The sequence below is a fragment of the Amphiprion ocellaris genome, chromosome 20, assembly GCF_022539595.1.
Source record: "Amphiprion ocellaris isolate individual 3 ecotype Okinawa chromosome 20, ASM2253959v1, whole genome shotgun sequence".
Lineage (NCBI taxonomy): Eukaryota > Metazoa > Chordata > Actinopteri > Pomacentridae > Amphiprion > Amphiprion ocellaris.
In genome coordinates this window covers 24,761,862-24,776,846 of record NC_072785.1, presented here as the reverse complement: position 1 = coordinate 24,776,846, position 14,985 = coordinate 24,761,862, and the positions used below count along the sequence as shown (strand labels likewise).

The 14,985-nt window shown below is 37.0% G+C and overlaps 1 protein-coding gene across 1 annotated transcript; it reads right to left on the bottom strand.

Annotated features, from left to right (window-relative positions):
• Positions 1-621: 621 nt before the first annotated feature.
• sav1 (salvador family WW domain containing protein 1) lies at positions 622-13,173 on the bottom strand. The gene is made up of 5 exons (XM_023293745.3): positions 12,873-13,173; positions 10,321-10,812; positions 6,431-6,701; positions 3,319-3,474; positions 622-1,779 (listed from the first exon to the last, which is right to left on the bottom strand). Exons 1-5 carry the CDS (start codon positions 12,964-12,966, stop codon positions 1,566-1,568), a joined length of 1,227 nt encoding a protein of 408 aa, XP_023149513.2. The 5' UTR covers positions 12,967-13,173; the 3' UTR covers positions 622-1,565.
• Between the last annotated feature and the right edge of the window lie 1,812 nt (positions 13,174-14,985).

The following is a 14,985-nucleotide window of genomic DNA, read 5'->3' as shown; positions in this document are numbered from 1 at the left end:
GTCACAGAAACACATCTTATTGGAGTATTTCAATCATGAAATGTTGAAGCCAGAAATCGATTTCTTCGGTTTGTTTCGTGTGAAATTCTGGACGTTGCTGCAGTTTCCAGGCAGAAACACCTGCATACTAGCATTAAAAAAACACCATATGTACATGTCAATGAGGTTAAAAACTAGACGTTCACCAACGGGGGTCTTTAGAAATAATAAAAAATGGCATCTAAAGCCCCCAGATCACTGTAAGATCAAAAAAACGTCCACTATCAGACAGAGGATTTCCATCTACGTATCCTGAACCAATATTTTCTCACTATCTCCTAAAAGGGAAATATGTGGCTTCTTAGCTGCTAAATGTGAACCCAAACAAGCAGAAAGTCACCGTAAAGCTCCATAAATGTCAGATGAGGTAAAGATTCACCAAATTATTGTGTTATTTTAAAGACATCTGCTATAATTACAATATAATGGCCAGGCAGCAGGAGGTAACAACTGTAAATTTATGTTTGTTTCCTTCCTTTTCAATCCACAAAATTATTTACATGCAAACTCTTTGAGACTTGTTTTGCAAGGACTCACTAAACAGAAGCTGCGGGTTCTTTACAAACCTACAACCAAGCACCCTGTCAGGACATTGTAAACGATTTTAATTTAATATTTTTGGAAGTTACACAACTGTCCCAGTCGTAAACTCACAACAGCCTCCAGTTGTATCTTAAGAGGAGCCAAATCTGATGAAGAATTAAAACCATTTCTGAGAAACTGAACTTCAAGAAAACACTGTATATTAGATAAAGAATGAAACAAGGAGATTGAATTGCACTTGTTTGTCCAACTTAATGCTCCAGTAGCTTATTTATGTTTCATTAAACACACAAAACAGAAGAATATTCCTGATTTACAGCATCGCCAAGAGCTGCTCAAAAGGTCTTTTCATCAAAAGTTAATTCCCTGTTCAGGATTTCATGGATTGTCGTAAAAAGTACACAGTACGACATTAAAAAAACAACAATGCACACAGTTTGTTTAGTGTATCAGAGGTTGGTTTCAGTTTATGAGGGAAACAAAGCAAAGGAGAATGAAGTGTTTCATATTAGAAGAAGCTGCCTGTTGCTTTCTCCCACAGGAAAAAAAAAAAACATGACGGATAAGCCGGTGTGTTTACATGATATGAGCAGACGTTATAAAATTGCTGCATTTTATTTTATTAAAAGGCACAAATCTCAGGATGTTTTTCAACAAATATCCAGAGCAGGTTTTTTTTTTCAGACTCGTTGCTTCTCAGTCTTAAAAACAGTTCTCCGGTCGGTGGCTGTAAAAGACAACGCAAGCAGCCTCCTCGTTCTTCATTCTAGTGTTTTATTCAGTCATTCATAAGTTGAGTGTCACGTCAGAGGGACGAGGCCCCCGTTAAAGTGAGTCTTGACTTCCTGGCTGATATATTTGGATCAAGCGAAGGCACAGATGTGTTTGGTAAAGAGGCAATTAGGAGTCGATCATGATTTCAAAGGGAGCGCCGACCGCTGCCAAACTGTGGAAACCTCAGAGAGGAGTGGCAGCGACACACATCACATGTTCCCTATGAAGTTCTTGTTGGGCTGCTGGGCGTACCACTGCTGCCGCTGTTTGCGAGCCTCCACCTCGGACAGCAGCGCCTGCCGGTACGCCTCGTACGATTTGACGATGTGCTCCAGCTCCTTCATGAAGAGCAGCTTCAGCATCCCCTGATACGTGTCCAGGTCGGCCAGCTGGAAGAGCTCCCACTTCAGGATGTGGTCGTACCTGACGGAAAGGAAAGAGGATGATTTTATTTTCAAAAGGCGGGCTGTTTTTTGATCATCTATAGTGTTCATGAGCACAGGAAAGCAGGCACACCATGACCACAATACACGTTTCAGTTTAAGTGCAACAGATTTTAACCCTCTGAATCCCAAAAACTGCAAGTTAAAAAAAAACAAACACATTGTCTTTACAAAATTAACAAACATAGAACATTCATTAGACCCAGAAACTGTAGAAGAAAAAAACTAAAAAAAACAGATTGCCAGATTTTAAACCTTCCAACAGTGCTTGAATTAATCATCTAGGACATAATGTTCAGTTGGGAAACTTTAAGAAATCTAAACTTGAAATCCTGATATTTCATCAAAATCACTTGATTCAACATATCTTATTTAAATATTCACCAAAAATAATAAAATAAAATGTTTGCACCAGATCCTGACTTCCTCTGTGCCACAAGGAAACCAATGATGATTCAGTCACATGAAAAAAATTCAGGGAGTTTTCAGCTGAACTGCAGGCTGTAAATAAAGCAATTCCTGTGTTATACTGCACAGAAAACCTTTTTGAGTTCTCTCTACTTCTAGTCATGGTTGTGTTCTTTCTGTAGAGGTGCAGGATTTCATACTGAGGTGAAAAATGAGCTCACAATGAATAAAAATGTGACAGAAGTTAAAAAAAAAAACAAAAAACTGCTTGGGTTCAGAATAGCGACACATTTAGCAAAAATATGCCGTAAGAGATACAAACGCATGATTATTTTTGGTATAAAAAGGACTTTTAACAGGAAAGAAATATTTTTTTTGGCCTTTGACACGTACACATTTGAAATTTAAATATTTAATACTAATATTGACTGGAGCTGTTAGGAAAGAATAGTCGGGCTCTCACAGCTCTAATTTGCTGCTATGATGTTATTTATAAAATCTTCCTGATTAAAAGGAACTTTTGCAACTGGGATTCAAGATATGGATCAGAGGAAATTTGAAAGAAGTGGAAAATTTACCTAAAACTTCTTTTTATTTTTGTCTAATTTTGTCCTTTATTTGAGGTCTATTGTTAAAATAGAAAATCTAAACCACATTGCACTGAAAGGCCATTAAGATAGATATGTGGTATTTAGAATAGAATAGAATAGAATAGAATGTGTTTTATTGTCATTATACAGAGTACAAGACTGGAGAGCTTCTCTTTTTCAGTGCAAACATAGCAGAAGGTGCAAGATTAAAGTCTTAAAAATCTTAAAGGTATCTCTATTTACAAATATACATAAATGTCACAAACAAAACATAGAGTGAATTTAACATTGCCCCAGCAAAGAATAATTTAAACGTTCACTGATTCCTCCTTTCTTGTGATTCCTTCATCAGCAGAAGTATCTCCACCTGTCATCAGTTTACCTTGATGAGGTGCAGAAGTCACCTATTACATACTGTAAAACAACCATTCTCCTTCTTTTTTTGGTTTAAATGAAACTCCTGACGTATAATCTTTGCATGAAGCCGACACTGATGTGAGTTTTGCGTGCGCGCTACTTACTTGAGCGGAGCACGAGCGTACACCTGCAGCCAGTCGGGGATCTCGGCGGTGTGGTAAGGGTTCGCTGGTACGAGCACCGGCTGGTTCCTCTCTGCAGGACGAGGCTGATAAGTCACAGGAGGTGGAAGTGGAGGCGGCTGATCGTAGCGAGGAACGCTGGGACAGGAAGAAAAGACAGATGCTGTGTTTACGTCTTATTTTGTTCATTTAAAACCAAACCAATGACATTAAGGCTTTTAACAGGCAGAGAAATAGAGGCATTAACTTGTTATAATTGATAAAATTGTACTATTTATTTAACTTTCCAACAGTCTGTGAACGCATTATGTATGATATGGGATCACACCGGGAAAAATTATCAAAAGGAAGCCGACAACTGCGATATTTCATCAAAATGACGTTATTCTACATTAAAAAATGTTTCAAAAATGAAACATTTGCATGTAACAGACATCATAAAAACCTTGGCTTAACTGAGAAGTCACGACTGAAACCAACAATCATGTGACAAAAATTAAGAGATTTTTTCTATGAACTGCTGGCTGTGTTTACTCAGAGTACATGGGAATTATGGAAACAAATTAGGGAGATCAAGGGGAAAAAACAACATATATATCAACAAAATACATGCAGAATGGCATTAACACGGGGTTTTTACACCTTTTTAAAAAATACTGATGTAACTAAATCCAAGTGGAACTGTCGGTTTTAAATGAACTAACATCTAAATTTTCCTGGAATTAACGATGCAATCTGATTACTTCAAAGCTACTCCAGTCTTTTGGTCAGTAAACGTCATGTAGAAATGTCAGGTTTGTCTAAATGCAGGAGTATTTAATTAAAGATAAACGGCAAAATGAAGTTTCTGGTGGTAAATTTAAAATGACTTGATATTTGCTTTGTTTTAATTGAAGCTGTTTTTGCAGGAAAATTCAAATTTGTCCCAAATTACATTATATTCCAAGTTGTTGGAAGATACAGTAATGTAGTGTATTATATATTATTAATAAATATCTTTCTAGAGTTGTTTGTACAGATTGTACAATGGAAATAGGCTGAGTCAAATATCCTATCTTTAGGATGTGGAGCTGATGTTTTTTCCAGCATTTATAACACTTCTGGGTACTTGTAAAATGCCGTACATGTTGATTTTGTGTTTTTCTGTCTTTTTAAAAACAAACTAATGCAAAATATTTTATTTACCTTTGATTTAAAATATCATTTATAGCATTGCAATTGTGTTTCACTGCACAGAAGAGATTTCGGAGTTCTCTCTACACCTAACTACTTGAGGTTCAGAGGGTTAGGGGTTTCCAAAATTCAACATCTTTCACTTTTCTCCCTAGCAGGAACTGTTCCACTGCAGGATATAAGTAGAAATGTACCTAAAACTATTTAAGTAAGTTGAGGTGGGGTGGACTTTTAATGGTCCAGTCCCCTAACTGGACCATTCAGAAAGTTTCCACATAATTCTTGAGGTGATGTAATCATTTTTGCAACAACTGCACCAACTTCAAGTGCATAAAAACGACAACACACAGTACCTATTGAAAAAAAACAAACAGAAGACGTGATTGCAAGACAGAAACTGTTCAATCGATCACTCTAAAGAGAGAAGATGATTACTCCTGTCTCTATAGCACATATTCAGCTAAAGTTATTCTTATTAATAAAGTAGCTTTTAGAGTTTTAAATGACAGGTTCCTTGTCACACACAGTGGTTACCCTGAGTGATGAAATTCTTATTTTGTGAACTCCCTTCACACAACTGAAACTAATAAAATGAGATAAGATAAAAATGAAACAAAAAAAATAGAATAAAAAAGAAATAAGATAAAAAAAAATGTTAGAAACACAAATAAATTCTGTGTGCAAATGTTATATTACACTACTGCAATACTGTTGTATGTAAACAGTCAAGGGATGTGTATTAAATATTGCTATTTCTAGTTATTGCAGGTGAGTCAGTGATTTAGCAGCCAGTGATTATATTTCCATTTTGCTGAAGCGGTGATTGAACAGTTTCCCTCGTGTGACAGTGTGTGCTTGAGTGCAATAATGTAAATATTTTATCCTTTTCAATACAAAATCTGATTGTATATTCCCTGTAAGTTCTGTGAATAGCATGTCTTTAAAGAGCTCATTTACCTAATTTATTTATTTTTTATTTCTGGGGGTCGCTTGAGTTTTTGGGATCACAGCAATGAAAAGTGGCCAAATTTCACATCGTCCTGTTTTTGGACTTTGGAATATATGTTTTTCAATTCTTTCAAGAGTGTAAAAACAAACAAAAATGCTGTTTTTCTTCTGTTATTTGAGGACAGATCTATCTATCTATCTATCTATCAGAAGAAGAAGAAGAAGAAGAAGATTCACAAAGTGCTTTGATAGGTAGAACATAGTGATAAAAGAGAAATAAAAGAGAACTTTACAGGAAGGTGAGTCTAAAAAAGTGAGTTTTAAGAAGTGATTTAAAAGGATCTACTGATTGGGTGAGCCTTATCTCCTAAGGCAGGTCGTTCCAAAGTCGAGGGGCCTTGATGGAGAAGACCTGGTCACCCTTGGATTTAAGCCTCCACTTTGGAACAACGAGGAGGGCGACTTTGGAACAACTAGGAAGGACCCACCTGAGGATCTAAGGCTACATGAGGGGAAGTACAGGGTTAGTATGTCTGAAATATAGCCAGGGGCAAGGCCCTGGTAAGCTTTAAAAGTGATCAGTAAAATCTTAAAATCAATTCTAAAACGGACAGGGAGCCAGTGGAGGGAAGCTAGAACAGGGGAGATGTGATGTCGTCTGTTAACACCAGTAAGAAAGGGATGTTTTGGTCCTAAAAAAATACAGAACAAACAAATGACGTATCAAACACTAGGGCCTGTTTTATGCAGTTGATGCCGATGTTTCAGGGGGAGAAGACTGCTACTCATAGAGGACATGAAGCAGCCAGAAAAATGGCATTTGTTGTTGTCGTCTTCTCTGAGTTTAACCAATCAGCATCAAACATCAGACAGCAGTTTTTTTAGGGCCGTTGAGATGTACCAACCCTGAAAACTGCCCTGAAAAGCCTCACAGGGGCGATTACTGCAGTGTAAAGCAGCCTGATGACATTACCTCGGAGCACACGGATGACGATACTGCGCCCTCTTGTTGATGTGATCCACATAGTAGACCCCAAACTCGGCAGACTCCACCTTCTCCCAGCCTGGAGGGAGCCCTTCCCTCTCCAGAGGGTGGCTCCAGTGTGTAGTGTTGGTGTTGTGGTCGATGTAGTACTTCCTGCCACGGATGGTCCAGTCGACGGTCCAACCAGCCGGAAGGGGGAGGTCCTCTCCCGTCAGACTGGAGAGGTTCCCCAGAGACTTGGCCTGTATTCGCCCTATGGCTGGAGGAAAACAAACAGTCTTTTTTAGAAAGCTTGAGGCGGAGGGAGAGATGTCTGACCAAACATACAGAGGAGCAGCTGGCCAGTGAACAGCTCCTCTGGGAATGGAGAAATATTCTGAGAAATTTCTTAAAAAACAGCATGTGTGGGAAAATGTCACTTAACCCTTGTGTTGTTCTGCGGGTCAAAATTGACCTGTTTTAAAGTTTGAAAATGTGGGGGAAAAAAAAGATTTTCACAGTGAAACTTCTGATGTCCACATTTTCAACATTTTTGGGAAATCTTTGAACATTTTTTGGTGGAAAAAAGAAATGTTAAAAATGTTTCTTAAGAACATTCACATTAAAAAATCTACCAAAATCCAGCAAATTTAGCTGGATTTTGGTTGATTTTTATGTGAATGTTCTTAAAGAAAATATTAGAAGTTTTACTGATATATATGTAATCACTTTAGATATTTTAAGGATTTTTTGGAAGATTTTTACTCATTTTTTGAAAATATTTACATATTTAAACTTTTAAGGAATTATTGAAATTTTCTTCCTGAAGGTTTTGCAAATTTTCTGAGATTTGAGGAATTTTTTTGCTGAATTTTTGGATTTTTTTCAGACAAGGAAACAATATCTTTTGTTGCCTGTAAATGAAGACAACAAGAGGGTTAAAGCAGAGGAATGTAAGGCGTTTAAAAAAGGTCATTCCGATGTGGCAACTGAATATACAGCAGGATAAGAGAGGAATGCTATGAATCACTACCTAAAGCATGACGGATGCAGCTTTAAGCAACGCTGCGGTTCTGGACAGGGTTGTTTAATCCCTTTAACTCTGTTGTGACGGAGCATCTTATTCTGACCGACATTGTCTGATGAATGGTAGGAAATGGGAGTGTTGTTACTTTTGGACAGGAAGGTGAAGAGCTCTGCATGGCCAGGCGTACACACAGGCGCTTTCAACAAACCGCTGAACTCCCAAACTCTGCATAAGAGCAGACAGCAGAGTGGGTTCATTCAACAGGTCCCGGACTTTTATTGGGGAATAACGTCAGCGAGGAATGCTGAGCCGACAGCTGTGTGGACGGACCGAGTGAACAAATGAGCCAGCAGGGACCGAGAGAGAGAGAAGTCTGAAAACACGAGAGAACGTGCAGATAATCCAAGTATCCCAGCAAAATGGCGGCTACGATCTGATAAATTCTGCACGAGAGTGACAGCAACAGAGCCGGAGCTCTTTGCCAGCTGCTGAGTGAAGGGATGGAATGTGCGAGTGCTCCGCAGAAATGCATTCCTCTTCCTCCTCCACCTCATCATCATCATCTCTGCCCTTTTCTCCAGGAAAATACTCACTGAAGACCTAAAGCTCGATCAGCGCATCGCAGGAATTTCACTGGAGACAGTCAGGAATAGTCCAGATTTATACCTCGCCATGTGCTGCTTGTATCAAAGACACAAAGTGGGCACTTTAATAATATCAATTCAGCTATACACAAAAATATAAATCTCCAACAACAAATAAATGATTTGTTTTGTGTGCAGAAAATGGACATTTAGCCAAATATTAGCATTGCTGTATGGATATTTTTGACCCAGACATACACAATTGTTTAAAAGTTCACTTAGAAATGTCCTTATTTTAAAAAGAAAAGCAGTTTTTTTCAATGTAGATAACATTAAATTAATCATAAATTCAGTCCAGACATTGTTAATGTGGTAAATGACTATTCTAGCAGTCCATAGTTGTGTTTCCAAGCAAATTTGAAGTGAAATTTTGACATGTAACAACAGTTTTTGAAAAAAGATGATCTAACCTAGGCTTCGTTTCATTAACTGCCTCGAAGTGAACAAACTGGGCTGTGTAGTATCATCAGAAGGTGGTGGTACAGGCTACGTTATGCACAGTAGAAGAAGCTGGAAGCCAAATCAGGAGTATGTTCAAACATCTGTACGACCACATTACATAGTAAATAAGATTTAGTATGTCTTAATACAGTATGCCAAAAATACCAGGTGTCCTGCTACATCTGGTCAGATTTTGTAGAGTACAAGCCGGCATGTTTCTCCAGCCATTCTGACCCACAATCCTCTGCCAAGTTACATCCCATACACCATAGTGTCTCGTGCGGATATAAACAAGTTTGAGGTAAAGTTTGACACATATTATGACCACGTAATATGTTCCAATTGTATGCATATTATATTATAAAGTCCATTAAGGGCTGGAAAGAAAAAGTATTTGATCTGGAACACATCTCAGTTGTTGTCCAACTGCTAAGTAACCATAAAGAAGAAGAAGAAACAACAACAAAGAAGAAGAAAAATGCAGAGACGAAAGAAAAAAGTCATAATAATTCTTTCACCTTATCTGGTATTAGCTGACCATTCATGTGAGATAAATGTTCACTACCTTAGTTCAGAAAAGATGCTTCCATCGCCCATGAAGCGCATCGACACTTTTACAAGAAAGTCAAAAAACAGTCAAGTGAGTGTAAAATCTTTTTCGCAAAACTGGGAAAGTCATTTCAAATTCTGCAGTTTTCTTTAACTGTTAGTACATCAAAATGTGTGGAAAAACTATTTACAGAAACATGGCTATTCACAGTTAAACATATGATTCTTCTGCATCAAAGAAAAATAAGGAGATAAGGTCAATAAGCTGCTGATCATGTGTGATCAACAAGACAAAAACATCTATGCATAATTTCAACCAGATTTTAAATTACTTTTAAATGTCAATGTTCATGTATTTTCCTATTTTAAGTAAACGCTAATAAACACCCATATTTTTAGGAATTTTATAAACATAAGAAATACACACGTTGCCTTATTTTCAAGCTCTTGTACAAACTACATGTTTACAGTACAAACATAAGCTGATAATAACAGCAAGAATTTGCCAAAATTACACGGATGACTCCTCTTAAACGTCTCTGCCTGAGCAGCATAAAGTGTGAAATGTAATTATACAGGAGAGCAGCGCATACGTTTGCAGATGATTCATAGCAGTGAGCAGTTTGAGGCTCAGACATCTGACTGGAGGGCGGTCTGCAAATTACGGGTTTGCCAGCAGAAAGATTCGGCAAACAGAGGTGAAAAATGCGGAGCCTCTAATGCCTGTTCAACTTCGCTCCAAGGGCTGGAAAATTCCTGTGACCCCCGACACATTTAATCTGAAGGAAATTACACACTTACATCATACTGGTGTGTACAATGCAGAGCAGTGAGATAAAAATATCTAATTCCTCAGGAAAACTGGAATAAAATTGCTCTTTTCAGCTTGACAGCCAGTGGCTTGCATTCCTTTCATAGTGGCCGATGTGTGGTCTAAACCCAATTCGTAACATTCAGAACCGCAATCATACATTAGCGCGGTCGCTTTATTTAAACTGCAAAGTTTTCTCAGAGAAGTTGGCTGGGTTTTTGCAAAAACATTCCTCGTAAGATAAGTCTGAAACAGTGCAGGCGTGCTGGTGTGACTTCATTCATCTATAAACGACAAAACTTGCAGATAAAAAGCTTTAAAAATGTGAATTATAAACCCTCCAGGATAGACTACATGCTGGGTGCTTTCCTACTCATATGGGATTAAACTAGTTCTGTAAAAGAAGTCAAACACATGTCATGTTTACCTGACGGGGGTCTGCTTGGAGCTGGGGGGGTGTGCTGTCGGGGAAGTCTTTGGAAGTTGTGTTCATTGTGCTCATAGTATCTATAGTCCTCAGGAAAGCGTTCTGGGACCCTCCTAGGCTGCTGCCGCTGCTGCTGCTGGTGCTGCTGGTTGTCATAATAGGGTTCAGAGGGGTAATAATAGCGAGCAGCGTCTCCGTTCTCAGACATAGGGCTCACGTCTGTGAGGAAGGACTGTGACGAGCCTCCGTACTCGTGGGACAGATCTCCCAGACTCCGAGGCAGGTATGGAGGTGCAGACATGCGGTGGCTTTCTCGGCGGGCCACCTCATGAGGAGGTCTCTGCACGGGGGCCCGCAGGACGCTCTTGTTACGGGACCCGACGGGCTCCCGGCTGGGTGGCACAGAGTAGGAAGAGGGCCCCATCTCTGGCAGAGGGACCTCTGTTCGTCTGGGAATAGTGGGTCCATGGCGGATGAACGAGGGCATCAGATCTGCAACCAGGTGAACAGGCAGAATGCAAATGTTAAAAATAGTCGACACAATAACCCCAGCACCTGCTCAAATACTAGACGTACAACTGGAGGCACTCAAGCTTGAAATATTTTCCCTCCACCACAGCTACAAGTGCTTTAGCTACAGACAGCTAAAGATCTAATAAGAGTTATTTGATCTCAAATCATCAGGGGCTTTCTACTCAAACGTCTGATTTGCTGTAAAAAAAATTAACATAAACTATGTTCAGCTTTCATATAGGGCTGGCCCGAATAGCAGTTTCTGGGCTCCGGATATTCGGCCAACGGGGAGGGTGGTGACGGACGGAGGAATATTCGGATCTCAAAATTAACATTCGGATACCACTGTCACGACTGACTATTCGGATATTCGGGTCCATCCCTACTTTCACAGCAGATTGAGCAGGTATCACTGTACAACAAAAGCATCACTAGAAAGCATAATCCAAAGAGAACAGTTTAGAATACAGTCCAAGACTTTCAAAATGGTTCTAAAATGCAATCTACTTATCCAATATAGCAAATTCAGATTGTGGCCAAAACAAGACACTGCAGGACATCATTTTGGGTTAGTGGTAACACTGATCCACGTTTCACCATTTTTAGATTTTATAGAGCAAACAACCAGAGCTGCACAACTGATCATTTTAACACAGCGAGTGCGATGGGACTTCAAATTTATTCAAACACATGAAGCACATGAAGAAATTTTTGCTGCTTGATATGAGAAGAAAATGCACACGATTCTCATGTTCCATGACTAATCTACATGAAAAGTCTGTCTCATAGAGCATTATTTACTCCGATTCAAAGTTCTTGGACACAAGATGTTTTTCTGTTTAGAAAGTATAACTTTCTTTCTGTCAGTTGTATTAAGCATTTTGGCTACAGAAAGGATGATGTTGACCATAAACATGTTGACGGTGTCTTGCAATTGTTGCCATCACACAATACAACAAAACTAATTTGTTTAAATCAGCACCACTGAGCTCTGTATAAAGCCAAATCTGAATGCCATCGAAAGCAAAAAGCTATTTTGATTATGAGAACAGTTTAAAATGCCCTTTATTAAATTATTTTATTAATGCAGATGTTCTCTTGTCAAAAATCACCCCAATCATTGTCATTTAATACATTCTTTCCAAATAGAGTTATTTAAATCATGTGGTATTTGTTCAGATTGCATTGTATAACGCAGAAAAACAACTTATTACGATATATTTTCACCCAGTATCGTGCAACCCTACAAACAACAAATAAATACATCAACAACGAAAAAAATAGGTAGTTGGAGTCCTATGGTGTTGTATAGTATAGAAACAACAACTCAATTTAACGACAATGTATGTGATAAAAATCACAACAACTACATTAAATGCACCAATAATAACACAACAATAAAACACAACATTACACTGACAGAAGCCATAATAATAAGCTTGTTGACTTTTAACCAAAATTTAAATGTAATGTCCTATTTTCAACAGCATATTTTTTCCACTTAGGTAAATGTTAGTAGTACTTGCTATATATGAGCTCAGTGCTAAACGGTAAACATTGATTGCATCACAAAAATTAAATGTCAGTTAAAGGAAACTGTCTATTTAACATCCACTCAGTTCAACCTACGGACAAATGCAGGCTAACTGGCACCAACTCAGACAACAAATCAGTTCACTTGATATGAAGCTGAAAGTAAAGGTCTAATAAAGATAAACTTGTCATTAATTGAATATTTTAGTTTAGCTGCCATAAATTAAACTTACATCCGTTTTCTCACAACTTTACGCAGCTGACGTTCACATAGCAAGTAGATGAGCATTTAAGCTAGCACTGAACTACGCTGTTAGCAGCCTGTTTGTTTACAATAAACAACTGTTTACACGTTTATGAGCCACGTTAACGTGAGACAATATTCCCAAATATTCACTTCAGCCTGTTGGGTGATGTTAGCAGGCTCCGGTTTGACACTTATGCACTTTTAACCAGCGGGCTAACTGATGCTAACCCGAGCTAGCATGCTAACTTGTTGCGCTTACTTCTGAGGAGCGGCGACGTTTCCTTCTTCACATATTTCCCGTGTACCTCGGCTGGTTTCGACGCTTCGTTCTTGCTTTTCTTTCGTGAGAGCATAACTTAAGGCTCGGACACATCAACAACGCGGCGCTGGAAAGTCATGGCACGATCCTCCGACTCTGCTACCGTCCCGGTCAGTCAGCGCGGCGCGGAGAGTAAACATTTTTTTAGCCTTCAGGCTGAGCTAGCAGCAGTTAGCCCGCTGAGCTAACTCTGGGAGCGTCTGTCCGCTCCTCCGCTGCTCCTCACCGGGAATAAGCTCCGTCCAGTCCGGCCTCCCAGCTGAGAAACTGCCCTCTGCAGGAGAAGAGAGGAGCGAAAAACCCACTTAGTGTTGACATCTGAGCTATGGAGCCTTCCACTGGGACAAACACCGCTTATGTGTGTGTTTTTGACCCGAAACTGACAATATCAGATACATACTTTTTCACTTAAGATTGTTAAAAAGATTTTTTTTAAAAAAAGTAATAATGTTCAAGTTAATCAGATAAATGCACATGTAAAATAGATGTACAATACACTGAGGGGAAAAAACAACTGAATTCCAAATTAAAGACCTGAGAATAAAGCAAGATTTAATACACTGTATTATTATTATTATTATTATTATTATTATTATTATTATTATTATTATTATTATTATTATTATTATATGCTAATAATTATTATTATATATATATTTTTTAAATTGTTGTTCATTTTGTATTGTGAGACGCAATTTTTGCACTTAAGGTAGCCAAAAAACAAAAACAAAAACAAAAACAAGAACAAGAACAAGTTCAAGGTAATCAGATGAAATAGAGATGCCTATGTATGGATTACATAGACAAAAATTCTTAAAAATACACACACACAAAAAACGTAATTCCAAATATAATACCCGAGTACTAACCAAGATTTAATATAGTGTATTATTATTATTATTATTATTATTATTATTATTATTATTATTATTATTATTATTATTATTATTATTATTATTATTATTATTATTATTATTATTATTATGTTGAGAATAGTGGAGCTAATTTTAAGATAAAATAAACCTTTATTAATATCAAAGAAAATTCTTGTGCCAAATATTGCTTAGAAAAAACACGATTATGTGTCTGTATTTTGACTATAAAATGATAATAATAATAATAATAATAATAATAATAATAATAATAAAATACATTAATTCTTGTTTAAAACTCAGGTCTTTTATTTGGAATTATTTTTTCAGTTTATTTTTAAGACTTTTTGTTTATGTAATCTATACAGTCATCAGCATTTCGCTTGATTAACTTGAACATATATATATATATATTTTTTTGGTTACCTTAAGTGCAAATGTTGCATCCCACGTTTTCAATTTATTATTATTATTATTATTATTATTATTATTATTATTATTATTATTATTATTATTAATAATAATAATAATAATAATAATAATAATAATAATAATAATAATAATAGTAAAAACAACAATAATAATAATACAATGCATTACATGGGCTACCTTAAGTGCAAAAGTTGCATCTCTTATTATTACTATTATTATTATTATTATTATTATTATTATTATTATTATTATTATTAATAATAATAATAATAATAGTAAAAACAACAATAATAATAATACAATGCATTACATGGGCTACCTCAAGTGCAAAAGTTGCATCTGTTATTATTACTATTACTATTACTATTACTATTATTATTATTATTATTATTATTATTATTATTATTATTATTATTATTATTATTATTAATAATAATAATAATAATAATAATAATAATAAACTGATCATATGAGATGCAACCTTTTATTGCTGTTCATCTTGTATTGTGAGATGCAAATTTTGGTTCCTACTTGGTTTCGTTCATGGTGGGACAAATTTTAATGTAGCAACGGGGAAACAACATGAGCTGCAGAGCTGAAGTGGAAGATTACACTGTCTTAATGGGTTGATGCTGATTCAGTTAGATTATTTAAGGAGAAACTGTTCATCTCCAACATGAGGTTACATAAATATAACAGTAGTTTTCAGCCAAGTGCACTGCCAGTAAAATAACTGATGAATCACCAAA

Excerpts from the sequence above, each read along its gene's own strand:
- sav1 (XM_023293745.3), bottom strand. The coding sequence starts at position 12,966 with ATGCTCTCACGAAAGAAAAGCAAGAACGAAGCGTCGAAACCAGCCGAG. Across the intron at positions 6,702-10,320 it reads TCCAAGCAGACCCCCGTCAG|CCATAGGGCGAATACAGGCC; the intron begins GTAAACATGACA and ends GTTTTCCTCCAG. Across the intron at positions 3,475-6,430 it reads CGTCATCCGTGTGCTCCGAG|CGTTCCTCGCTACGATCAGC; the intron begins GTAATGTCATCA and ends TTCCTGTCCCAG.